We start from the raw sequence: 25,049 nt of genomic DNA, 5'->3' as shown, positions 1-25,049 counted from the left end.
GGGTCTCACCTCATGCTAATAAGCAATGCAAATGACCCAATCAGTGTGCCTGCCTGCATCTGGAATAAATTTTCCAGTTAGTAATAAGGTTAAATGAAGAGAGAAAGCTCATGTCCCCAGACAACCTGGACTTTTATCAAGCAGTTCGGTCTTCCGGGCTAATCTCACGATTTGTTTTCGGGATCTTATTCTGGCCTCATTTCTTCTATCCGTCAGCAATGCTAATGCAGATGCAGCGGGGCACACACTATAGTATGCAGAAATAATTGCTGCCACTGATCTGCTGACTGCTGTGACAGAATCTACCTTTATCTACCTCGCTCTACTTTTCTTTACCTCACTCTACCTCACTTTAACTTTCTCTACCTTACTTTACATCCCTAAACCTTGCATGATCTCACGCTACCTTCCTCTACCTCACTACCTTGGCTTTCATAGAGAAAGGTAGCATGAGGTACAGTGAAGAAGAACGCTGCCTTCCTTTGCCTCACTCTACCTTTCTCTTTCTCACTCTACCTTTCTCTAACTTAATACCTTTCTTTACCTCACTCTACTTCGCTACGCCTCATTCAGTTTTGATCTACTTTGCACTCTACCTCACTCTACCTTCCTGTACCTCACTTTACCTTCCTCTACCTCGCTCTCACTCTACCTTCCTCTACCTGGCTCTACCTTCCTCTACCTCACTCTACTTTCCTCTACCTCACTCTACCTTGGCTTCCATAGAGAAAGGTAGCATGAGGTAGAATGAAGAAGACCACTGCCACCCTTTGCCTCACTCTACTTTTCTCTAACTTACAACCTTTCTTTACCTCACTCTACTTCGCTACGCCTCAGTCAGTTTCGCTCTACTTTGCATTGTCTCACTCTACCTCACTCTACCTTCCTCTACCTCACTCTACCTTCCTTTACATCACTCTACCTTCCTCTACTTCACTCTACATTCCTCTACCTCACTCTACCTTCCTCTTTCTCACTCTACCTTTCTCTAACTTAATACCTTTCTTTACCTCACTCTACTTCGCTACGCCTCATTCAGTTTTTCTCTACTTTGCATTGTCTCACTCTACCTCACTTTACCTTACTCTTTCTTCCCCTACCTCACTACCTTGCTCTACCTCACTCTACCTTGGCCATCATAGAGAAAGGTAGCATAAGGGTACAGGGAAGAAGAGTGCTGTCTCCCTTTGTCTCGCTCTACCTTTCTTTGCCTAACTCTATATTGCTCTACCTGCTCTTCCTTGCTTTACCTCACTCTACCTTCCTCTAGCCTAATACCTTTCTTTACCTCACTCTACATCCCTACACCTCACTAAATCAATCTTGCTCTACCTTGCAGTGTCTCACTCTACCTCACTCTACCTTGGCCTCCATAGAGAAAGTTAGCATGAGGTACCATGAAGAGTGCTGCCTCTCTTTGCCTTGCTCTACCTTTTTCTGACTCACCTTACCATGCTCTACCCTACCACTTTGCTCTATCTTGCACTACCTGCATTTCCTTGCTTTACCTCACTCTACCTTCCTCTACCTCACTACCTGCTCTACCCCACTCTACCTTGGCCTCCATTGAGAAAGGAACCATGAGGTAGAGTAAAGAAGAGTGCTGCCTCCCTTTACCTTTCTCGACCTTTCTCTACGTCACTCTACCTTGCTCTACCTTACTTGCTCTACCCACTTTGCTCTACTTTGCTTCTTTGCCTTGCTCTACCACTTAACTCACTCTATCCCCGTCTACCTCACTCTATCTTTCTCTACCTCACTCTACTTTGCTCTATGTTTCTTTACCTCAGCCTACTTCTCCCTGTACCTCACACTGCTTATAACTTTGTCTACCTCACTCTACTTCTGTCTACCTTGGTCTACTGCTCTACTTTCCTCTACCTTCTTCTGGTGTATTCCACCGCACTCTAATTTGCTCTACCTCATTATACCTCACTATTAAAAAGAAAACGTATATTATGATAATGATTAATATACAATTTATCATTCATTTCTTACTTGAGTAATATTTGCAACTGTTTTTTGAGATTAAAACCTTTAAAGAGTTTATTTTTCATTTTTTAGAAGCTCATTTCCCCTGACAACAAGAGCTTGCACTTAACACCAAGTTCGGTCTTCCAGGTTAATCTCGCTAACGATTTGTTTTTTAGGATCTTATTTTGGGCTTATTTCAGCTACTGTATCAGCAATGCTTATGCAGATGCATCCAGCGAGGCGCATACTACAGTATGCAGAGAGCATTGCTGCCACTGATGTGCTGACTGCTGTGATAGAAAGGCCATTTGGAAATGCATTACTTGTCTAATCATCGCAGTGGGCAGGAGTTCAAGGGGTCAATGATTTCAAGGTGAAGGTAATCTATTATATGGATAATCTATCCAGGAGATCAACATTGTTACTTGACCTAAAAGCCAAACGAACGATCTTTCAATCTCTCAATCTCTCAATCTCTCGCTCTCACTGCTTGCCCTCCTATACAGCTGAGCCATGGCTGAGCTTCTGGAATGAAGAAGCTACCCAAAAAAATGATTCAGAGTAGAAATATTTCAGGGGTTTTTTTTTTTGGTTGCTGAATTATGTATAAAGGTTTGCACTTCTCTCCCAGCCATGGTAAAAGGTTAGTATTAAACTTAAGGTGATCTGTGGAATAGCCTGAAGGTATTCCACCACCAGCGCCTGGCAGCAAGGTCTTCTTCTTTTGGATCTGCACTTGACTCAACACCATGGTTTTGTAAGAACAAGCCGTGAGAGCAAATCTAGTCTAGTCCCCTCTAGGGAAACTGAGAATCCAATGGCTGACACAAAGAGGGGGCGGGGGGGCAAGTTGTTAAAGTCGTTAAGTCGCTAAAGTGCCCTCTAGAGTCAAAGTGCCCTATTGACTGTGCTTCTCACAGGGATTGAGTACTGGCTATAGTGCTTCTACTTAATAATATATGATAATGAAGTGACTTCTATGCCACCCCCTACTACTAAAGAGTGTCCCTTGGGGTGCTTAGTCCAGTAGAGATTTTGAGTTAGTTGAACATTTGTGGGCACATATACGGTACTATTCAAACTGAGATCTTTGAGTTGAACCAACTTATAATAACGGAGTTTAGTCTGTTTCGCCATTGGCAGCTTCTTTTCCATTGGCTTCTGTCACAATCTGCACAAATTTGCATACTGGGTGTGTCCAACAGTTTCTGACTAACACTCACCATCAGTGTGTAGTGATTTCCACCCTGGGCTACCTTAGAAATAAATCAACTTAATTAATTTAATTTATGCTAACTCAATTTTTTATTCCCTATTACTTAAAAAAAATGAGCAAACCGGCTGCATTAAAAAAGTTAAGTAAACTCAACTTATCCGTTCTTACTGTTTAACAAAAAAATAAATAAAAAGTTAAATCAACTTCCCCTTTAGTTGTTATAACTTGTTTTGGTGAGTTATTTCTCCGTTTTTGTTTTCAGTTTCTCTTTTTTAGGTCTTATAACACAGTAATTATATCAGACAGTCACATGCCCTGATCTCTTTTACTCCAGAAGACATACAGCTGCTCAAAAATATAATCATTTAAAATGTAAAATGAAGCAGAATTCTTATATTTTCCTGGAACTGATCATGATTTGCTCAAAATTTTACTTATTATTTTTACTTATTTTTGAATGTATATATGACTATGAATATATTCACACATAAGATATATTTTCAAAAATGGTTAGACTAGAGTGTTTATAAGTTAAGAAGCATAAGAATATTTATTATTTGATTTCATTACATGGGTTATTAATTATTACTTTGATAAAATACATGGAGAAAGAGAATCAGGCGGATTTATTCATCTTGATAATCAATAATCACACCTCTAGGAAACATGTAGATACTAAAAACCTGACACTCAGAGCAGCCTATACCTTTCAGTATTTTAATCAGTACATATACAAAAATATAAACGTTTTTTAGTCTAAATAAATAAAAAAATGTTTAGTGCAAAATATCTACTTAGTAAAAATGTGCAAGTAAAATAAAAACTATATAAAGTAGTGCGCACACCATACCTAGCTTTAGTTGGAGTAAAGCAGGTATGACTTTTGAGTCTTTATTTACTGATATTATTTGGTTTGAAACATCATATAAATATGTTTGAAGCACTAAAGGTAAATAATATTGGTTGGGGACGGAGATTTTTCACTTTTTTAGGTGTTTTTCTCTCAATGGGTTTCTTGTAGATTTAGCTTTACCGCACTGGGGTGTTATTCATCACTATTTTTAGAAAGAGTAAGCTCCGCCCTTTCTAACCATATATGGATTATGTTGATGTGTGAAGGGATTCCTGAGTAATTAAGCTGAGAACACAAGGTGCGATTTTGAATGGAAAATCTGTCCGTAGGGGTCTAAGGGTTAATGGCAACCGGTTTTCTCACATTTTTAACAGGAAATGCCGCACCAATTAATTTTTAGATATTATCTATACTCTGCAACTATGAAAATCTCTTAAATATCTTTCTGCAAGTTTGGTCTCTTCAGTTGACCTAATAAACCTGAAAGGGTTCCAGACCTATTCTGGGATTCCTTTCCTTTCTGTATCACCTGATCTTCTCCTAGTTCTAGACCTTGTCCATTCCCAGGTGTTCCGCTCAGGGAATAAAACAGTGGAAATACACAGAGCGAGTGTTTGGGTGGCTAGAGTCACCTGTGTGACTCTGAGAAAGCAGTTCATTTGTTATGAAGCCGGTCCCTAGGGGGAAGCTGTTTGTCTGCGGTGATGCAGCACTGGGGACGGCGATGAATCCTCAGTTGTGCCAATGTTCTTGGTGTGAAGGTTGTGCCATCCCTATGATCCAGAGGGAGGCTGTATACTGTTAGTGTGAAAGTGAGGCAAATAGAACGTTCCTCATTAGGAGGTCCGCTGCTAATTAATAGACAGTTTGTACTCTTTGTGACCAAGCCCCAAATACCTGCCTGTTCCATCTGTTCTCGAGATAAACTCAAATAATAACTGGGTTTCATTTATTGCCATTGGCAACTTTGGTAACACTTTACTGGGATCCTCGATTGTATGGCCTTTTTGATGCTCAACTGACACTCAAATAACATTCAACTGAATGTCTATTAAATGCAACGTAACATTTTGTGAAATGTAAATGATTCAAAATAGAACATAACCCTACGCCTAACCATAACCCTAACCATTAATCAACCCTAAAATCTAACCCAACACCTAACCCCTAACCTTAACCATTAATCAACCCTAAAGTCTAACTTTACACCTAACCCCTAACCTTCACTAATAATCAACCCTAAAGTCTAACCCTACACCTAACCCCTAACCTTAACCATTGATCAACCCTTAAATCTAACCCTACACCTAACCCCTAACCTTAACTATTAATCAACCCTAAAGTCTAACCCTACACCTAACCCCTAACCTTCACCATTAATCAACCCTAAAGTCAAACCCTACACCTAACCCTAACTATTAATCAACCCTAAAATCTAACCCTAACCTTAACCATTAATTAACCCTAAAATCTAACCCAACACCTAACCCCTAACCTTAACCATTAATCAACCCTAAAGTCTAACTTTACACCTAACCCCTAACCTTCACTAATAATCAACCCTAAAATCTAACCCAACACCTAACCCCTAACCTTAACCATTAATCAACCCTAAAGTCTAACTTTACACCTAACCCCTAACCTTCACTAATAATCAACCCTAAAGTCTAACCCTACACCTAACCCCTAACCTTAACCATTGATCAACCCTAAAATCTAACCCTACACCTAACCACTAACCTTAACCATTAATCAACCCTAAAGTCTAACCCTACACCAAACCCTAAACCCTAACGCTAACCATTAATTAACCCTAAAGTCTAACCCTACACCTAACCCTAACCATTAATCAACCCTAAAATCTAACCCTACACCTAACCCTAACCCCTAATCAACCATAAAATCTAACCCTACACCTAACCCTAACCTTAACCCTTAATCAACCCTAAAATCTAACCCTACACCTAACCCTAAACCCTAACCATTAATCAACCCTAAAATCTAACCCTACACCTAACCCCCTACCTTAACCATTAATCATTAATTAACCCTAAAATCTAACCCTACACCTAACCCTAACCTTAACCATTAATCAAACCTAAAATCTAACCCTACACCTAACCCCTTACCTTAACCATTAATCATTAATTAACCCTAAAATCTAACCCTACACCTAACCCTAACCTTAACCATTAATCAAACCTAAAATCTAACCCAACACCTAACCCTAAACCCTAACCCTTAATTAAACCTAAGGTCTAACCCTACACCTAACCCTAACCCCTAACCCTAACCATCAATCAACCCTTAAATCTAACCCTACACCTAACCCTAACCATTGATCAACCCTAAAATCTAACCCTACACCTAACCCCAACCATTAATCAACCCTAAAATCTAACCCTAAACCCTAACCATTAATCAACCCTAAAGTCTAACCCTACACCTAACCCTAACCTTAACCATTAATCAAACCTAAAATCTAACCCAACACCTAACCCTAACCCTAACCATTAATTAAACCTAAGGTCTAACCCTACACCTAACCCTAACCCCTAACCTTAACCATTAATCAACCCTAAAATCTAACCCTACACCTAACCCCAACCATTAATCAACCCTAAAATCTAACCCTAAACCCTAACCATTAATCAACCCTAAAGTCTAACCTTACACCTAACCCCTAACCCTAACCATTAATCAACCCTAAAATCTAACCCTACACATAACCCTAACCCTAACCATTAATCAACCCTAAAATCTAACCCTACACCTAACCTTAATCATTAATCAACCCTAAAATCTAACCCTACACCTAACCCCTAACCTTAACCATTAATCAACCCTAAAATCTAACCCTACACCTAACCCCAACCATTAATCAACCCTAAAATCTAACCCTACACCTAACCCCTAACCTTAACCATTAATCAACCCTAAAGTCTAACCCTACACCTAACCCTAACCATTAATTAACCCTAAAATCTAACACACCTAACCCTAACCCTAACCATTAATCAACTTTAAACTCTAACTTTTTTTGTACTCAAAGGTACACTCTTCATAATTGTACCCTTAAAGGTACAATACTGGTCTTTACAGGGTCAGATATGTTTCCTCTGAAGTACAAAGTAATTCGCAACAGAAATAAGTACAGATTTGTACCATTAAACCATCTAAAAGGTACAGTATTCTGTATCACTGAACTAATAAACTATATATATTTTAATTGCACATTTTATTTGAAAGCCAGACAATTTTGGATCATCAAGTTCTTGGTTCATGGGTACCAAAAAGGACTTTCACTGAAAAGCACTTTTTTAAACCTTAATATAAGGTACAGAACCAGCGACAACCTTTGTACTCTTTTCTTAGTGTGTAGAGACATCTAAGTCCTCTAGAGGGATACTCACTGTAGTCGCTGTTCTCGTCTTTGCTGCCATCGATGGTCCCATCTGGATGCATCTGCAGGTAGAAGCCCTGCTGGCTGAACAGCCGGGTCACGATACCTTTCAGCTGCGGCTCTGGAAGGAAGAAATAAAGAGATGCATCCCCGCCCAGACCCCACGTTATACATCAGACCGCACCCTCAAATCTGCAATTTGTTGCTTCTTAAGGTGGTACATGTGAAGAGAGAAGTACTGTATGCTTGAGGAATGTTTGAATTTCGGGGCATTCAACTTTGATCCATCTCCGGGTCTATCAGTGAGTGCACTGCCAGGTTTCTCCGGGATTTTAATTGAATTGGCCCCCGTTTGCCTCATGTGCTTCATTTGCCTCATGTGCCTCATTTGCTAAAGGTGCTGGGAGCTCAGCAGGAGATCACCTGCTGAAATGGCTGGTGTTTCCTGGTGGAGATGACAAATCGGTACGATTGACTTATCCATGCTTCGCACGACCAAACGTGTTACTTCATAGGTGTTAACTGTTGCGACGCTAGACAAGCTTTGCTGAGCATGGGTAGTAAGTTTTAGGAGCCTTTAAATTAAAGGTATTTTAGAAGAGACTCGTTGGGTGAGACTCTTTTCCACTGCAGGGTTCATTGGTTGCACTGTTGCGGATTTGTTAGATTTCAGCTACCAGCCTTGTCTCACATTACTACTGGCATTGTTCAATGCTGCTAACATTAGCATTAGCATTCCAGAAACTGGGACCATCCAATGCATTCCAAAGCCAAGCCAAAGCCAAGCCAAACAGTAGACTCCACTGAACGGTTCTGTGGTCCCAAGTACGTTTCGTTTGCTTAGTTCACATTTAGTTCCACGCCAAGCTGCCCTTGTCCATGTGGAAAAATTACTGCGAAATGATTACCCTCTGTGCTTAGAACCATTTGGAACCCTTGCACTTACTCTAGTATTAGAACAAGTACAGGGGTTGGACAATGAAACTGAAAAACCTGGTTTTAGACCACAATAATTTATAGTCTCAACGGACAGTTCTGGTGGAAGCAGGAGAGTTGAAGTGCACATTGAAATCTTAGCACCCGAACATCCCTTTCAGACACCTTCCTCTTACAGCGTCCACAGTTAATCCTTTTGGATGTGGTTGGTCCTTCTTGGTGGTATGCTGACATTACTCTGGATACCGTGGCTCTTGATGCATCACAAAGACTTGCTGTCTTGGTCACAGATGCTCCAGCAAGACGTGCACCAACAATTTGTCCTCTTTTGAACTTTTTTTGGTATGTCACCCATAATGTTGTGTTCATTGCAATATTTAGAGCAGAACTGTGCTCTTACCCTGCTAATTGAACCTTCACACTCTGCTCTTACTGGTGCAATGTGCAATTAATGAAGATTGGCCACCAGGCGGTTGCAGTTTCATTGTTCAATCCCTGTATCTCTCGTATCTCCCAATCAATCGCTCTTCAAAGCTTGCCCAGTTCTGCACCAGTCCCGCTGCGAAGGAATGCATTTGCGAGCGGAACATGGCTAGGTCAATTCTCAAGCAAGGTGGTGGATTTGTGGGATTGTGGGGTGGTACCATGGGAGTGACTTGGCATGCGGAGACATTCCACAGCCGTGGAGGAAGTATGGATCTGTGCCGTGGTACAAATCCGAGGAGATTCAACTCGGCTCAGCCATTCATCATGGACTCCATCTATCCAGACCAAGACATCTTAGACAGGTAGGAAGTAGGGTCGTCAATCACCTCGATTGAGCCCGTCAGGAGAGCCAATACTAAATCATGTATGGAAACCGCAACTCTACAGTCTAGAACTGTAAATAAGAGTGGATGGAAGCAGGCACTTCGGGATAAAGTGCCAGTAGCGAGTGCCTAAAGAAGATTCGGCTTGTCATGTTGGGCGTCTTGTCACTAGGGTTACTACAGGAATCTGGCTGTATATAGGAACAGTACTGTATATGGTTGCATAGCCTGTATGGTGTTTGTCTGTTGTAGGCAGAAAAACATACAAAAAATACATCTTATCTTATCAACTCCTTCTCTGTGAGCTTCACAGACATATGTTGCAGTATGCCTGCCGCAGCATAGACTGAGCATGATGTCTTGAACCACAGAGATGTTCCATATCGCCCCATTGCATCGACAAAACACTCACATTTGGACACATATTTGCATGTGGACGGATGGGGTTGGCATGGTCATGGGAATGGTGAAATGAATCACCTCTATCACTAACGTCACCACGACTGACGAGGAGAAACATGACACACATCAGCAACACGGCAAGACACGAGCCCCCCCGCTCCGCCCACTCACTCCACAGTACAATCAATACAGCAAGTCTACAACAGTACAGCAGAGGACAGAACAGACGAGAGTACAGGTGTGTGGGGGGGGGGAGCAGACAGGGGGAAATCGAGGGGGAAATGTAGGAGAAAATCGAGGTCCTGGTTTAAAAAAAAGAGAGATAAAAGAGATAAAAGGACGAGGGCAGGGAGGGGTGAGAGGTTGGGAGCAACTACACTGAAAAAAATGATGAGTAAAATTTACTTAAAAAAAAAGTATTTTCACAACTTTCTGCATTTGCATTTTTTAAGTAAATTTAATTTCAGATCAATTTAAGTAACTTGAACTCAACTCGGTTTCAAGACTCAAATGTTACATGAAGTAAATAAGAAAGTAAAAAAAATAAACTTCAGTCAATCCTTTCCTTTAATTTATTTTTACTGAGTCAATCCTTTCTTTTAGTAAACTTTACTTCATTTATTTCTGCTGAATCAATCCTTTATTTTAGTAAACTTTACTTAATTTATTTTTACTAAATCAATACTTTCTTTTAGTAAAGTTTACTTCATTTATTTTTACTGAATCAATCCTTTCTTTTAGTAAACTTTACTTCATTTATTTTTCCTGAATCAATCCTTTCTTTTAGTAAACTTTACTTAATTATTTTTACTGAATCAATCCTTTCTTTTAGTAAACTTTACTTCATTTATTTTTCCTGAATCAATCCTTTCTTTTAGTAAACTTTACTTAATTATTTTTACTGAATCAATCCTTTCTTTTAGTAAACTTTACTTCATTTATGTTACTGAATCAATCCTTTCTTTTAGTAAACTTTACTTCATTTATTTTTCCTGAATCAATCCTTTCTTTTAGTAAACTTTACTTAATTATTTTTACTGAATCAATCCTTTCTTTTAGTAAACTTTACTTCATTTATGTTACTGAATCAATCCTTTCTTTTAATAAACTTTACTTCATTTATTTTTGCTGAATCAATCCTTTCTTTTAGTAAACTTTACTTCATTTATTTTTGCTGAATCAATCCTTTCTTTTAGTAAACTTTACTTCATTTATGTTACTGAATCAATCCTTTCTTTTAATAAACTTTACTTCATTTATTTTTGCTGAATCAATCCTTTCTTTTAGTAAACTTTACTTCATTTATTTTTACTGAATCAATCCTTTCTTTTAGTAAACTTTACTTAATTATTTTTACTGAATAAATCTTTTCTTTTAGTAAACTTTACTTCATTTATTTTTGCTGAATCAATCCTTTCTTTTAGTAACTTTTCCTCAATTTCTGCATACAATATTACCTAATTACAATTACTTAATTTATACAATATTACACAAATAAATAATGATGAATAATATATTAAAATTCCTGAAATTAAAAAATACTGTCTCAACACATGAATGGCGTGCAGTACATTTTCTTAGTATACTAAAGTATAGTATAGTACAGTATAGTGTAGTATATTAAAAAGAATGTATTACATGCTGTCCATGTGTTGAGACAGTGAGACTTGGTCTGTTTGCAAAATAAATCTTTGAGATTATGTAAATATTTGAATGTGTGTTTTAACTAAAAATATTTCAACTTCACGAATTATAATATATTATGTATCATAAATTATTTGATTAATATTGAATAAATTAAGTAATTGTAATTGGGTAATATTGCATGCAGAAATTAAGTAGTTTACTAAAAGAAAGGATTGATTCAGTAAAAAGAAATTAAATAAAGTTTACTAAAAGAAAGGATTGACTGAAGTTCAGTTCACTCTATGTAACATTTAAGTCTTGAAACTGAGTTGAAGTTACTTAGATTTTTCCTTAAATTAAAAAAAAGCAAATGCAGAAAGTTGCAAAACTTTTTTTAAATAAATTTTCTTAATTTTAAGTAAAATTTTAGATTTTTTTTTCAGTGCAGACAAAAAAAGACAAAAGGACATGAAAAACAACTAAACGAAATGAAACGAAACAAAACAGTCGACTGCAAACTACAGAGACTGGCCAGACAAAGGCGGCTGCCATCAGACAAGAGCCGGAGACCCCCCCACCTCCCTCCCCCCGCAAATAAAGGTGGAGATGAGCTGGGGATGGAGTGGGTGGAGTGGGTGGGGTTGGAGACAGAAGCACACGTATGTAGGCTGAGGTACTGACCTAGCCTGACGCCCTTACGGGACACCTGTGGAGGGTTCGAGGGCGCATCTTACGGGGGGAGAAGGAAAAACAACAGTTTTTTTACTCTCACACACACACACACACACACACACACACACACACACACACACAAACACACACACACACGCACACACACACACACACACACACACACATTCTCCAGCAACAGCTCTCTGATAAAAGGCAAGTGACTGGTAATGTGCTGAGGGGTGTGGATGGGGCCTGAGGAGGTGGTGAAAGTAGTGGTGGAAGTGTCTGTCTGTCTGTCTCTCTCTCTCTCTCTCTCTCTCTCTCCGTCCGTCTGTCTGTCTGTCTGTCTCTCTGCCTTGTTCTCTCTCTTGATGTAGCCCCTTCTTCCAGTCTCTTTTTGACATTTTTCCTTTTTTTCTCCCTTGACCTTTTGTTTTAGATCCTGTCTCCCATTCTCTTTTTCTTTATTAATTTATTCCTATCTGTCTCTCTCTCTCTCTCTCTCTTTCTCCCTGTCTGTCTCTCTGCCTTGTTTCCTCTCTAATGATGTAGCCCCTTTTCCCGGTCTCTTTTTGACATTTTTCCTTTTTTTCTCCCTTCATCTTTTCTTTTAGATCCTGTCTTTGACTCTCTTTCTTTATTAATTTATTACTATCTGTCTGTTTCTATCTATCTATCTATCTATCTATCTATCTATCTATCTATCTATCTATCTATCTATCTATCTATCTATCTATCTATCTATCTCTCTCTCTCCCTGTCTGTCTGTCTCTCTGCCTTGTTCTCTCTCTTGAGGTAGCCCCTTCTCCTAGTCTCTTTTTTGCTTTCTCTTTTTCTCCCTTCACCTTTTCTTTTAGATATTTTCTCTCTTTCTTTATTCATTTATTCCTATCTTTCTGTCTCTTCTTCTGTGTTGTTTTGATTTCTCATCCTCTCTTTTTCTATTTCTCTTTGCTCTTTTCTACTCACTCTTTCTATTCTTTCTCATTACCTCTCAGTCTTTTTTCTCTTTTTCTTCATTACCTCATTATCTCTCTACCACTATCTGACGCTTTCTATCTTTTCTCTCTTCTTCCACTCCCTCTTTCTATTCTTTCTTTTTACCTCTCATCCTTTCTTTCTCACTCTTTCTTTCTGGATTCTTTCTCCACTCTTTCTCCATCTATTTCACCCTTTTCTCCATCTTTCTTCCCATTCTGTCTTTTTATCCCTCTTTCCTGCCCTACCTTATTCTTTTTCTTTCTTTCTTTCTTTCTTTCTTTCTTTCTTTCTTTCTTTTCCTGTATTTGTTTATTCCTATAATTGTCTCTTCCTATCTTTATGTCCCTCCTCATTCTGTATTGTTTGTTCTTTCTATTAATCTTTTTCTGTATTTCTCTTCTTTTTCTTTCTTTCTTTCTTTCTTTCTTTCTTTCTTTCTTTCTTTCTTTCGTTCTCTCTCTTGATGTATCCCCTGGTCTCCTTTTTGTCTTTTCATTTTCTCCCTGCATCTTTTCTTTCAGATCCTGTCTCCCACTCTCTCTCTTCCTTTATTAATTTATTTCTATCTGTCTCTCTATCTTTATGTCTTTCCCCATTCTGTATTGTTTTTCTTTTTATTCATCTCTCTGTCCGGTACGGTCTCACTCTCTGCTCTTTCTGTACCTCTTTCTAATTCCATGTCTCTCCCCATTCTGTCTTTTATCTCCATCTATCCCTCTCTTCTGCTCTGCCCTATTCTCCTTCTCCCCACTTTCTTTCCCATGCTCTCTCTCTTTGTCTTTCTCCTTTTCTCCTCGCTCTTTCTATTTGTCCCCACCCTCGTTTCTCACCCTCTCTCTCCACCACTATCTGAGGCTTTCTCTCTGACTCCAATCTCTCTTTCTTTATTTGTTTCATCCTATCTTTCTCGTTCTATCTTTCTGTCTTTTCTCATTCTGTATGGTTTCCCTCTCTCTACTCTTTCTCCAATTCTTTTACTCTTTTCTCCATATTTCTTCCCTCTCTTCTTCTCTCCTGCTCTCCTCTCCCACTTTCTTTTACATGCTCTCTCTTTCTTTCTTCCTTTATCCTTTACTTTCTTCCCCTCTCCCTCTATCTCAGCTCCATCATCTTTCTCCATCCTCCATCCTGCTACTGATCTCTTTTTGTCTCTTTCTATTCTTTCAACTCTGTCTCTCCTTCTTCATTCTTTTTTTCTTTATCACTCTCTTCTCCTACTCCCTCTATCTCATTCACACTTTTTATTTCTTGCTCTCGCTCTTTTTCTTTTTTTCCCTTTCTGCCCTTTCATTCTCTCTTTCTGACCCCTTTTCTCCCTCTATCTCCCTCTTATTCTCTTTCTCTTTTTTACATCTTTTTTGTTTCTCTCCCTTTCTTTCTCTTGCCCGATTGCCCACTTTTTCCCTTTTGCAGTCTGTTCCTTTCTTTCTTTATTAACCCCATCTTTGTCTCTCTTTCTCTCTTGCTCTGATCCATTCTCTCTCTCTCTCTCTTTTAGAGGAGGAGCGAGGCAGGGCTTGTCCTACATCATGAGAGACATGCATTTTTTCATTTCTTTTTTGTGCGAAAGAGAACAACACCGTGTGTCCATGCCCAGACCTGACCACACACTGCAGCAGCAGTGCTCCCTCTCTCCCTCTCTCTATCCCTCTCTCCCTCACTCTCTCGCTCTGAGATAAGCTTTTACCATTAAACGTTTCATCTGAGAGAAGAAGCACGAGAGAGACGGAGCACGGGCGAGAGAGAAAGAGAGAGAGCAAGAGAGAGCCACTGGTGCACTGCGGTGCCACCTGTCCCTGACTGTCGTGCACATGTCGTGCACTGTTGCACTACATTTTGACCGAGAATAAATAAATGAATATGTGAATAAGTAATCAAATCAATCAATAATGCACGGTGTCCAGCTTTGCGTGTCGAGGTTGCGTGTCATGGCTGCCTGTCGAGGTTGCGCGTCGTGGTTGTAGGTCGAGGATGTGTGTCGAGGTTGTGTGTTAAGGTTGCGTGTAGTGGTTGCATTTCACGGTTGTATGTCAAGGTTGTGTGTCGTAGTTGAGTGTCGAGGATGTGTGTCGTGGTTGCATGTTAAGTTTGTGTGTTGCGGTTGCATGTCCAGGTTGCATGTCGTAGTTGCGTGTTGCGATAGTGTATCGAAATGCATGTCATGGTTGCGTGTCGAGGTTGAATGCTGAGGTTGCGTGTCATCGTTGTGTGTTGTGGTTGCATGTCCAGGTTGTGTGTCGTAGTTGTGTGTTGTGTATTGAAATGCATGTCATGGTTGCATGTTGTGGTTGCATTTCATGATTGCGTGTCGTGGTTGCATTTCATGGTTAAGCATCGAGGTTGCATGTTGAGGTTGAGTGTCATTGTTGCATGTTGCGGTTGCATGTCCAGGTTGCATGTCGTAGTTGCGTATTGCGGTTGTGTATTGAAATGCATGTTGTGGTTGGTGTTGTGGTTGCATTTCATGGTTGCATGTCGAGGATGTGTGTTGTGGTTGCATTTCATGGTTGCATGTCGAGGATGTGTGTTGTGGTTGCATTTCATGGTTGCACGTCAAGGTTGCATGTCATGGTTGCATGTTGAGGTTGCGTGTCATAGTTGCATGTTGTGGTTGAATGTCGTAGTTGCATGTCATAGTTGTGTCTCAAGGTTGCATGTCATGATTACAGGTCTTGGTTAACAGGTCTTGTCAACATTACATGTCATGGTTATGTGTTAAGGTTGCATGTCAAGAATGTGTCCTGGTTGCGTGTTGTGGTTGCGTGTTCAGGTTGCATGTCAGTTGCATGTTGTGGTTGCATGTCATGGTTATATGTCGTTGTTATGTGTCTTGGATGCATGTCAAGATTGTGCATCCTGTTTGCATGTCGAGGTTGCATCTCGTAGTTACATGTTGTCATTGCATGTGGTGGTTGCATGTTGTGGTTGCATGTCGCAGTTGCGTGTTGAGGTTGCATCTCGAAGTTACATGTCGATGTATTGAAATTGCATGTCAAAGTTGCATGTCATGATTGCATGTTGAGGCTGCATGTCGTGGTTGCATGTCGTGTTTGCGTGTTGTAGTTATGTGTCAAGGTTGCGTGTCATGGTTACGTGTTGTGGTTGCATTTTTAGGTTGCATGTTGGGTTACATGTCGAGGTTTTGTGTCGTAGATATATGTTGGGGTTTGCATGTTGAGGTTGCATGCTGTGGTTGCATGTCATGGTTACATGACGCGGTTGCATGTCATAGTTGCATGTGGTGGTTGCATTTTGAGATTAAGTGTCGAGGTTGCATGACAAGGTTGCATGTCACGATTATGTGTCATGGTTATGTGACAAGGTTGCCTGTCATGGTTACATGTCGTAGTTGCATTTTAAGGATGCATGTCATGGTTGCATGTCATGGTTGCATGTTGTGTTTGCGTGTTGTGGTTACGTGACGAATTACATGTCATAGTTACGTGTCATGGTTGCATTTTAAGGATGCATGTCGTGGTTGCATTTTGAGATTACGTGTTGAGGTTGCGTGAAAAGGTTGCATTTCATGGTTATGTGACGAGGTTGCATTTTAAAGATGCATGTTGTGGTTGCATGTCGTGCAGTGTTGCGGTTGCATTTTAAGGTTGCATGTTGTGTTTGCATGTCGTTGTTACGTGACGAAGTTGCATGTCATGGTTACATGTCGTGGTTGCATTTTAAGGATGCATGTCGTGGTTGCATGTCATGGTTGCATGTCGTGCAGTGTCGTGGTTGCATTTTAAGGTTGCATGTCATGATTATGTGTTGTGGTTACGTGACGAAGTTGCATGTCACGATTATGTGTCATGGTTATGTGACGAGGTTGCCTGTCATGGTTATGTGTCATGGTTGCATTTTAAGGATGCATGTCGTGGTTGCATGTCGTGCAGTGTCGAGGTTGCATGTCGTGGTTGCATGTTGAGATTGCATGTCGTAGTTGCGTGTTGTGGTTGTGTGTCAAGATTGCATGTCAAAGTTGCATGTCATGGCTGCATGTTGAGGCTGCATGTCACGGTTGGATGTTGTGTTTGCGTGTTGTAGTTATGTGTCGAGGTTGCGTGTCATGGTTACGTGTCGTGGTTGCATTTTAGACTGCATGTCGGGTTACATGTCGACGTTTTGTGACGTAGATATTTGTGGGGGTTTGCGTTTCGAGGTTGCATGCTGTGGTTGTGGTTACACAACGAGTTTGCATGTCATAGTTGCATGTCGTGGTTGCATTTTGAGATTACGCGTCGTAGTTGCATGTCGTGGATGTTGCAAGCGCGGCAGCGGTAGACTGGACATGCACAGCCGTCCGGCTCCCGGATGGGTCAGCAGTCAGCAGAGAGATACAGAGATACATGTGCATGTGCAGAACTGCAGAACACAGATATACAGAGGCTGCGCTCGGATCGATGGGGAACACGTGAGCTATGGAACAGGTGGGAGTGTTCTGGTCCGGTCGGGTTCTGCTTGCTCTTTTAGCATCGAGGTGAAAAAATCTCTGGAGCTGTGGACTGCAGCAGAGCCACGGGGGTGGGGAGGGGGAAAGGGGGATAGAGAGGAGAGAGGGAGGGTGGCGGTGAGATGAAGAGAGAGAGAGGGAGAGAGAGAGAGAAGGAGGAAGAAAGATGGAGAGAAAGAGTGAAAGCAAAGGAGGGGGGTTTAAAAAGAAATTAAATTAAGAGGTATGAAGAGAGAAAGAGAATTAGCATAAGAGAGGTAGACTGATAAAGAGGAGATAGACGAGAAATAAAGAGAAGGAATAAAAGATGAATGAGAGGTAGACAGATGGAGAGAAGAAAGAAATTGAAGGAAGAGAGAATAAGGTTAAGTGAGAGAAAGATGTATACAAGTATGAAAATAGAAAGAGCGAGAGAGGTAGACTTTATGATAAGAGAGAGAGAGAGAGAGAGAGAGAGAGAGAGAAAGATAGAGAGAGCGAGTGGGCATGGGAGAGGAATATTAACAGGTACAATAAAAGGGAGAGGGAGAGAGTAGTAGACTGTAAAAGAGGAGAGAAAGATAGAATGAGAGGTAGAATCAAAGAAAGAAAGAAAGAAAGAGAGAGATGTAGATTAAAAAAATGAGAAAAGAGAAAGGTAGAATGGATGAAAAGAGCGATAGACAGAGAAAGGGTAGACTGGAAAAGAGAAGAGAAAAAGATTAAGAATGAGAAAGGTAAAATGGACGAAATAGAGAGCATAGACTGTAAAAGAGAAGAGAAAAAGAGAGAGAATCATTGAGAAAGGTAGAATGGATGAAAAAGAGAGAGCGAGAAAGAGAGAGGGTAGACTGTAAAAGAGAAAAGAGAATGAATGAGAAAGGTAAAATGGACGAAAGAGCGATAGAGAGTGAGAGTAGACTGTAAAAGAGAAGAGAGAAAGAGAGAGAAAGGTAGAATGGACAAAAAAGAAAGAGATAGAGAGAGAGAGGAGACTGAAAAATAGAAGGGAGAAAGAGAGAGATAATGATTGAGAAAGGTAAAATGGACAGAAGAACGATAGAGAGAAAAAGAATAGCGTGAGAGAAGAGAGAAGAGAGAATAGCGTGAGAGACATTAACAGGTGTAAAAGAGTGAAAGAGAGGTAGACTGGAAAAAAGATAGAGAGGGAGTTAAGAGGGAGGAGAGAGAGAGATTAATAGAGCTATGAAAAGAAATGAGAGTGAGTGAAAGAGGCAGACTGATTAAGTGGAGAGAGAAAGGTAGAGAAAGAAAGAGAGAGAAAGAAGGGGGAATTGACAGACATGAAAAGAGAATGAGCAAAAAGAGAGATAAAAAGAGAGGGATGGACTTAAGAGCAATAGGAGGGAGGTTGGGGTTGTGTAGTTTATTGTGATAAAATTCATATTTATCTGTTTTTGCTTCAATGTTCAAATCAACTAATATTAGTTAAGGGAGAAGGGGTGGGAGTATTGAGGGGTATTAAGGAGTATAGTGGTGGGAGTATAAAGTGGTAATAAGTAGTATAGGGGTGGGAATATTAAGGGGTAATAAGGAGTAAAGGGGTGGGAGTATTGAGGCATGTAAGGGGGCTGGAATATCAAGTGGTATTAAGGAATATAGGGGTAGGAGTATTAAGGTGATTAAGGAGTATAAGGGTGAATTTATTAAGGTCTACTATGGAGTATAGGGGGTGGGAGTATTAAGTGGTATTAAGAAGTAATAAGGGGTATATGGGTGGGAGTATTAAGGGGTATTAAGCAGTATAGAGGGTGAGAGTATTAAGGGATATTAAGGAGTATAGGGTGGGAGTATTAAGTTGTAATAAGTAGTATAGTGGGATGGGAGTAGTAAGGGGTAATAAGATGTATAGGGGGATGGGAGTAGTAAGGGGTAACAAGATGTATAGGGGGTGGGAGTATTAAGTGGTATTAAGGAGTATAGAGGGTGAGAGTATTAAGTGGTATTAAGGAGTATAGGGGGTGGGAGTATTAAGGGGTAATAAGATGTATAGGGGTGGGAGTATTAAGTGGTATTAAGGAGTATAGGGGTAGGAGTATTAAGAGGTAATAAGGGATAAGATGTGGGAGTGTTAAGGGGTGATATAAGGGGTAATGTGTTGGAGTATTAAGGGGTATAAAGAGTATAGGGGGTGGGAGTATTAAGGGGTATCAAGGGGTGGCAGTACTAAGGGAAATATGTGACCGGGAGTATTAAGGGATATTAAGACATATAAGGGGAATGGGGGTGTTAAGGGCTATTAAGGGGTAAAGCGGTATAAGGGGGTGGGAGTATTAAGGGTAATGAAGGGGAATGGGAGTGTTAAGGGTTTAAATGGGGTATAAGGGGTACTAAAGAGTATAAGGCACTGGTATTATTAAGGGCTATTTGAGGGGAAAGGGGGGTAGGACTTTTAAGGGGCATTAACGGGTGCAAGTATTAAAGGGTATTAAGGCATATAAGGTGGACGAGAGTGTTACGGGGTAAAGGGGGTATAAAAAGGGTGGGAGTATTAAGGGTTATTAAGGCATATAAGGGGAATGGGAGTGTTACGGGGTAAAGGGGGCATAGGAGGGTGGGAGTATTAAGGGTTATTAAGGCATATAAGGGGAATGGGAGTGTTAAGGGGTAAAGGGGGTATAAGAGGTGGGAGTATTAAGGGGTATTAAGGCATATAAAAGGAATGGGAGTGTTAAGGGGTAAAGGGGGTATAAGAGGTGGGAGTATTAAGGGGTATTAAGGCATATAAGATGGACGGGAGTGTTCAGGGTTTTAATGGGGTATTAAGGGCTATTAAGGGGTAAAGGAGGTAAAAGGGGGTAATAATCGGGGCTGGACCCTCTCAGCACTGACCTGGTCTCCTCCGTACAGGTCTTTTCTTGCCGCTGCAGAAGCGGACCTTGCTGAAAACCCCCAGGAAGTGGCGCTCGCAGAGGGAGCGCGGGTCTTTGCTGGGGCTCGCGCGTCGCTTGGACGCCGAGAGTCGCTCGCTGTTGGACTCGCGCGCCTGGCGCTTCTGGCGGATCAGCGAGCTCGCGATCGCAGCCATGTCATCCCGCGCGATCTATCGGCGGAATATGCACGCGAGCGAGAGAGAGAGAGAGCGCGCGCGAGAACTACAGATAGATAAATATAGAAATATGGAGGAAAAGACAGAAAAAGACAGAAGAAGCTCCTCGTCTTGCGCGTCAGGTGTTTTCCAGGTGATGCGTCGCTTCGCTCCCCGCGAGCTCCTACATCTTCTTCATCATCCTCATCCTCATCGTCCAGAGATAATGATGACACCGGTAATATCAGTAAGAATAACGGCAGCAATAATCAGATCAAAGAGCCTTAATGAGTATAATAAAGCACCCCTGCCGCCGTCTCGTGCAGCGCGCCTCCACTATGGGCGGCCCATAATAACTCCGCTCAGTGGTGCTGCGGTCCGCGCGAGGAAGAGGAGCAGGAGGAGGAAGGCGACGGCAGCCTCAGCATCATCTTCATCAGCGCGAGCATGCTGGACAAGACACGCAGCCGCCGCGCTCTCGCGCTCTCCCCGCTCCCAGACACCAGCACACGCGCGCACGGAGACTGAATGAGAGCCGAGCCAGTCTCTCCCTACGCAATCATACGTGATTGAGATTCGGATGAGGGGAGAGGAAAAGAGAGAGGGAGAGAGAGAGAGGGAGGGGTGGAGAGGGGAGGATAGAGTAATGAAGAGAAATAAAGAAAGAGAGAGAGAGAGGAAGATAGAGTGAGAGAAAGAGAATTGAGAGGGGAGGATAGAGTAAGTAAAGAGGGAGAGAGAACAGAGAAAAAGAAAGAGAGAGAGAAGAAAGAAGGGGTGGAGAGGGGATGATTAAGGGTAAGCAAGAAGAGCGAATGAAGAGAGGGAGAACAGGGCAGATAGAACAATATAGAGAGAGATAAAGAGAGAAATAATGGAAAGAACAGGGAAGATTGAGAGTCTCTTTTATCTCTTTTTAAATAAATGCAACAATAACAGCCAACACAGGAGCTTAAATAACTGACAAACGTTCCACATCTCTCCATTCATCCATCCATCCATTCATCCATCCATCCATATTTCAATTGTCCATCCACCTGTCCAACCATCTGATCTTCTATCACTCAATCCACATCTACATCCCTCCATCCTTTCTGCAATCTATACATTCACTCAATACTTTTGCATCCATCCATCCATCCCAGTCCTTTTTTCGTGCATGCATCTCTCCATCTATCAATCACCCCAATCGTTTTCCATTCAACCATCCCTATCTGTCAATCCATTTGTCCATCCATCAACTTAACCAATTCCTTTTTCATCCATCCATCCAATCAATACTTCCTTCATCCATCAATCTACCGAAGATTTCCTTCTCTCCTTCATCTCTACATCAATCAATCCATCCAATCATATTTTCCATTCATCTATCCGTCCATTAAACTGCCCAATCCCCATTTCATCCATCATCTGAACATCTATTACCTAACCCTTCCTACATCCATTCATTCCTCAATCCACCTTTCCATCCATCCATTTAACCATCCATTCACCTGCCCATCCATGTGTCCACCATCTGACTTCCCCTATCAATCAACTCAGTCCATTTCACATGCTTCATCCATCCATTCAGATGACCATTTATTAGTTCACACAATCTTTCCTACATCTATCCATCCATCCATCTGAGCATATGTTTAACTCTCTGTGCATCCATCAATTGTGATAATCGTTTGTCCATCCTCCCATCTTTCCATCCATCAATCTGCACAATCCTTTTTCCATCCGTTTGTCCCTCCATCCATCAACCTGCACAATCCTTTTTCCATCCTTTCATCTCCATCCCAACATTCATCAATAAATCCATCAATCCATCCATGCCTCCAGTTGAGGGGTAATAATTCATGCTGAGGATCGATGTGCTGATTCAGCCGTACTGTAACAAATCACTCCCGTATCGACCCAGACCTGATTTACACACTTACATCATACCAAACACGCAGTGTGTGTGTGTGTGTGTGTGTGTCTTTGTGTGTGTGTGTGTGTGTGTGTGTGTGTGTGTGAGAAAGTCCTCCAATTGGTGCATACAGTAGCCAGTGGGTCACATTGTTTCATCCATCCATCTATTTATTTATTCATCTGACCATTTATGAATTCACCCATTCTCTCTTTCATTTATTCATTCGTCCCCCTCAATCTGTCCATCCCATCTGACTGTCAATCCAACCAATCAAGTTTTTATTCATCCACTCATTAAACAATCTATCTACTTGTCATTCTAAGGATCGAAGCACCAACCCATCCATGAGTCTATCCAATAATTTTTCAATCCCATAATCCATTCATCCATCCATCCAACTGTCTATCCATCTCAGCATCCAACCAGTTGATCCAACCAGTGATCCAACCAGTCCCTTTTTCATCCAAGAAACCATTCATCTGTCTGTCCATCTGACCATCTATCAATCCAACCACCCAGTCTTTTATCCATCCAACCATCCATTCATCTGTCTATCCATCTGCCCATCTATCAATCCAACCAACCAGTCCTTTATCCATCCAACAATCCATTCATCTGTCTATACATCTGACCATCTATCAATCCAACCACCCAGTCATCTGACAATCCATTGATCCAACCAGTCCTTTATCCATCCAAAAATACATTCATCCATTCATCTGTCTATCCATCTCACCGTTTATCAATCTGACCAGTCCTTCATCCATCAAACAATTCATTCATCTATCAATATGTCTATCCATCTCACTATCAATTGATCCAACCAGTCATTTATCCATTCAACAATTTATTCATCCATCAATCATTGATCTTACTATCAGTTGATCCAACCAGTCTTTTATACATCCAAAAATCCATTCATCTATCTGTCCATCTATCAATCTAACCAGGCCTTTATCCATCCAATCCTTTCATCCATTCATTTGTCTGTCCATCTCACCATCTATTGATCCAATGAGTCCCCTATTTATCCAAGAAACCATTCATCCATTCATCTGTCTATCCATCTGATCATCTATCAATACAACCATTTTTTTCCATCCAAAAATGCATTCATCTGTCTATCCATCTGAAGATCTGTCAATCCAACCATTCCTTTATCCATCTCATCTCCCATTCCAATCAATCAGTCTATTCTCCATCTAAGAAAGCATTTATCTGTCTATCCATCTGGTCATCTATTAATCCAAACAGTCTTTAACCGTCCAACAATCCTTTCATCCATTCATCTGTCTATCCATCTGACCAGTCTTTATCCATCCAGCAATCCATTCATCTATCCATCTGACCATCTATCAATCCAGCTAGTCTTTAACCATCCAACAATCCATTCATCCATCTGACCATTTATCAATCCAGCCAGTCCTTTATCCATCTAACAATCCATCCATCTGTTTATTCATCTCACCATCTATTGATCCAACCAGTCTTTTATCCATCCAACAATCCATTCATCTGTCTATCCATCTCACTATCTATTGGTCCAGCCAGTCCTTATCCATGCAAAAATCCATCCATCTATCTATATATCTTACCATCTATCAATCTGACCAGTCCTTTATCCATCCAACAATCCATCTATCTGTCCTTTCTCCATCTAAGAAACCATTCATCTGTCTATCCATCTGACCATCTATCAATTTGACTAGTCCTTTATCCATCCAACAAACCATTCATCCATCAATCTGTCTATCTATCTGTCTATCTATCAATCCAACTAGTCCATCATCTGTTCTCCATATATCCATCCATCTGACCATCCATCCATCCATCCATCCATCCATCCATCCAACCAGTCGTTTTTTCAAACCAACAATGCATTCATCCATCCATCTGTCTTTCCATCTGAACATCCACTAATCCATCCATTTCTTTAAGCTGTGACCAGTGATCTGGCAACAGAATCTGCCCACCTCACAACTTTCAGAAATTATTAAAGATACCGAAGATGAGCCTTCAGAAGTCTTATGGAGTCCATGCTTTAATGCATCTGAGATGTTTTAGTGGTATGAAATATTCAGCAGGTGGTTTTAATGTTATGGCTGATACAGAACAGAAATGAAACTCATGTATTAGTAGAGGGAACAGAGCAACGTTTGGTTTTGATGGTGAGATGTTACGAGTCTCCGGGGAGGGTTTTACAGCTCTGCACTAATCTGAATGCTGAAGGAGGTGCTGAGAGGTTCCTCTGCATGTCGTCGTTTCTCACTTTCATAGCTCTCCTGGGTGGCGAGACCCGGAGAACGGAACGAAATACACCACGGAACAGTTACGACAGCGCTAATGCTAACGCTAATGTTTAGGCGCCTCAGGGAAATGGAAACAGTGATTTATGTTAATGTTTAATGTTGATGAAATTCTGTCTGTTTGTGTTGCAACTGGATATATATATATATATATATATATGAGCTAATACCAGAAATGTATGAAAAAAGAAAGGGTGACATAAACATATCAAACCAGGTGTTGGTATGATGAGAACTAGGAATAACTGAGATGAGGAGATGTTGTTTCAAGGAAAACAGGGCTGTAAAAGCTCTGCTTTTTGTAAAATTGCTGTTTATGTATATACAGTGCCCTCCGTAATTATTGGCACCCCTGGTTAAGATGTGTTCTTTAGCTTCTCATAAATTGAGTTTTGTTCAAAATAATATAGGACCACGATGGAAAAAAAGAGTAAAATACAACCTTTAACTCAAGTGTTATTTATTCAGTAGGAAAAAAATCCCACATTAAGAAATA

The 25,049-nt window shown here is 40.7% G+C and overlaps 1 protein-coding gene across 3 annotated transcripts in view; it reads right to left on the bottom strand.

Annotated features, from left to right (window-relative positions):
• fgf12a (fibroblast growth factor 12a) overlaps positions 1 to 25,049 on the bottom strand; it is a 100,318-nt gene that overhangs the window by 51,312 nt on the left and 23,957 nt on the right. Inside the window, exons 1-3 of one of the 3 annotated variants that reach the window (XM_022678628.2) lie at positions 20,152 to 20,860; positions 11,901 to 11,948; positions 7,457 to 7,567 (exon numbers count right to left, since the gene is read on the bottom strand). In XM_022678628.2, the coding sequence (XP_022534349.1) occupies positions 7,457 to 7,567; positions 11,901 to 11,948; positions 20,152 to 20,347 (355 nt within the window). In that variant the 5' untranslated portion in view covers positions 20,348 to 20,860. Of the gene's footprint in view, positions 1 to 7,456; positions 7,568 to 11,900; positions 11,949 to 20,151; positions 20,861 to 25,049 lie in introns of those variants that run through there. The other 2 variants (XM_022678629.2, XM_022678630.2) reach the window with 2 other exon arrangements.

The sequence above is a fragment of the Astyanax mexicanus genome, chromosome 4, assembly GCF_023375975.1.
Source record: "Astyanax mexicanus isolate ESR-SI-001 chromosome 4, AstMex3_surface, whole genome shotgun sequence".
NCBI lineage: Eukaryota > Metazoa > Chordata > Actinopteri > Characiformes > Acestrorhamphidae > Astyanax > Astyanax mexicanus.
This window is presented reverse-complemented; position numbering and strand designations above follow the sequence as displayed.